The sequence below is a fragment of the Penaeus monodon genome, chromosome 33 (assembly GCF_015228065.2).
Source record: "Penaeus monodon isolate SGIC_2016 chromosome 33, NSTDA_Pmon_1, whole genome shotgun sequence".
Classification (NCBI taxonomy): domain Eukaryota; kingdom Metazoa; phylum Arthropoda; class Malacostraca; order Decapoda; family Penaeidae; genus Penaeus; species Penaeus monodon.
In genome coordinates this window covers 16,590,451-16,592,152 of record NC_051418.1, presented here as the reverse complement: position 1 = coordinate 16,592,152, position 1,702 = coordinate 16,590,451, and the positions used below count along the sequence as shown (strand labels likewise).

The following is a 1,702-nucleotide window of genomic DNA, read 5'->3' as shown; positions in this document are numbered from 1 at the left end:
GAAAGGCCTTCAGGCAACCACAATGCTAATCTTCCCGACCGACTTTGACTTATGGCTTCGTAAGTCTTTTTTTGTATCTTGTGTCTACCGGGATCGCTCCGAGTGCCCCGCATGCGGTCTCGGTTCCCTTTTGTGAACCCCCGGGGCGGCGCTGCCAAGGGTGCGAGGGGGGAGGGGTAGATGGGGGGCGGGGGAAGAAAGGAGAGATTTTTCCGGTCCAGGTTCTTACAGCTGATCCCCAGCGTCGCCTAAGGAAGCTTTCTGTCTCGCTCCTTTTCTTCGATCCCACCGATGAACGTTGCCTCTAAAGGAAAGCACAATGCGGGCGCAGGGAAAAGGAACGAAATGACGGACTGAAGTGAGTTTAATATCAACAGTGGTAGGGAAATGAAATTTGTTAATGATGAACGAAACTAAACGAAGGAAGTAATACATTACCTTATCAAACAAGGTATGATCAGCCCCCCAACCTGTAGTGACGTCATGACTCCCGCTGGAGGCTGACCTGTCACAAGTAATAGCGTCCCGTCAGTTTATCGTCAGCGTGTCATCAGCGCAACGACATTGGACAAGGGCCACGTCGCGAGACTTGTCCTGGCTGCTTCCAATTCCCAGCGACAGAAGGTATGACGTTAGTCCGCGACAGACGACCCCCACGAACCCGAAGGCAACATCCAATGAAAGCCAAAATGTCTCAGTTCCTTGGCCCCGAAGGTAAAAATGCCCCCGAAGGTAAAAATACTTTTTCATAACAAATGGAACAAACTGCGAGTGCCCAAGACTCAAGACCCGGAGGTCAACATACAATTGTGTATTGCTGGCGGGAAAGGCACAGACATTCGAATAGGAATAGGTTAAGCAGGCCACCAACCTTCAATAGAAGCTGAAGGCCAGGGGGGTGGAAGAGCAGCTCCGATTGGCTGGGCTAGCGTAGTGGGCGTGGCACCTTGGCACGCTCCTCCAATCATGGCTCCTACTACACTGACGTAGCCTGAAACACAGAAAATGGGAATTAGGTATGGGAATTACTTTCGTGCCATTAAAAAAAAAAAAGTCTACATGTTCGTTTCGCTTAATTATCTATCTTGGTATGTCAAAGTTAGATTAAAATGAAGTAAAGTTAAACAGACATCATTATGGTTGGTCCAAGGAGTAAAAATAAACCCGAGTGACGTATGTGGAACGCCCTTAGTAGCTCCTGAAAGTGCAATTATGGTACATTTGCATTCGATAAGCACAGAACGACCACAACCGGTTTTCCGATAGCAGCCGAGATAACAGATAAGAAGCCCCCGAGAGATAATCTATAAAACCCATCTACGATTATGTCTTCAGCACAATATTTTCTCTGCCACGAAAACATACTTTGCGCAGGAACTAATGAGGTCTAAAGCAAACAGAAGTGAACAGGGGAACGGGAGAGACCAAACAAGCCACTTCTTTAAACAATCATCTGCTACAGCCAAGTTGTTCCCTATGGATCACCGTCTATAAGGCTCACTGGTGTGTAAATGCCTCCAGGCGTGTGCAAGTGTACCAGAAATTTATATATATGACAACAGTAGTTAATCATCTAAACATACATGTCTAATTCTTTATACAGAAGCATTAAGTGAACATACGATAAACCTTCCCCGTAAAAGGATTATATCACGTACAGCACGCAAACGTGAACGTGAAAAAAATATAAATTATTTAAATT

At 46.1% G+C, this 1,702-nt stretch overlaps 1 protein-coding gene across 1 annotated transcript in view; it reads right to left on the bottom strand.

Moving 5' to 3' along the window:
- LOC119594092 overlaps positions 1–1,702 on the bottom strand; it is a gene marked incomplete in the record, with an annotated part of 59,988 nt that overhangs the window by 44,487 nt on the left and 13,799 nt on the right. The window contains 1 exon segment of the mRNA XM_037943147.1: positions 872–991. Within this exon segment, the coding sequence (XP_037799075.1) occupies positions 872–968 (97 nt within the window).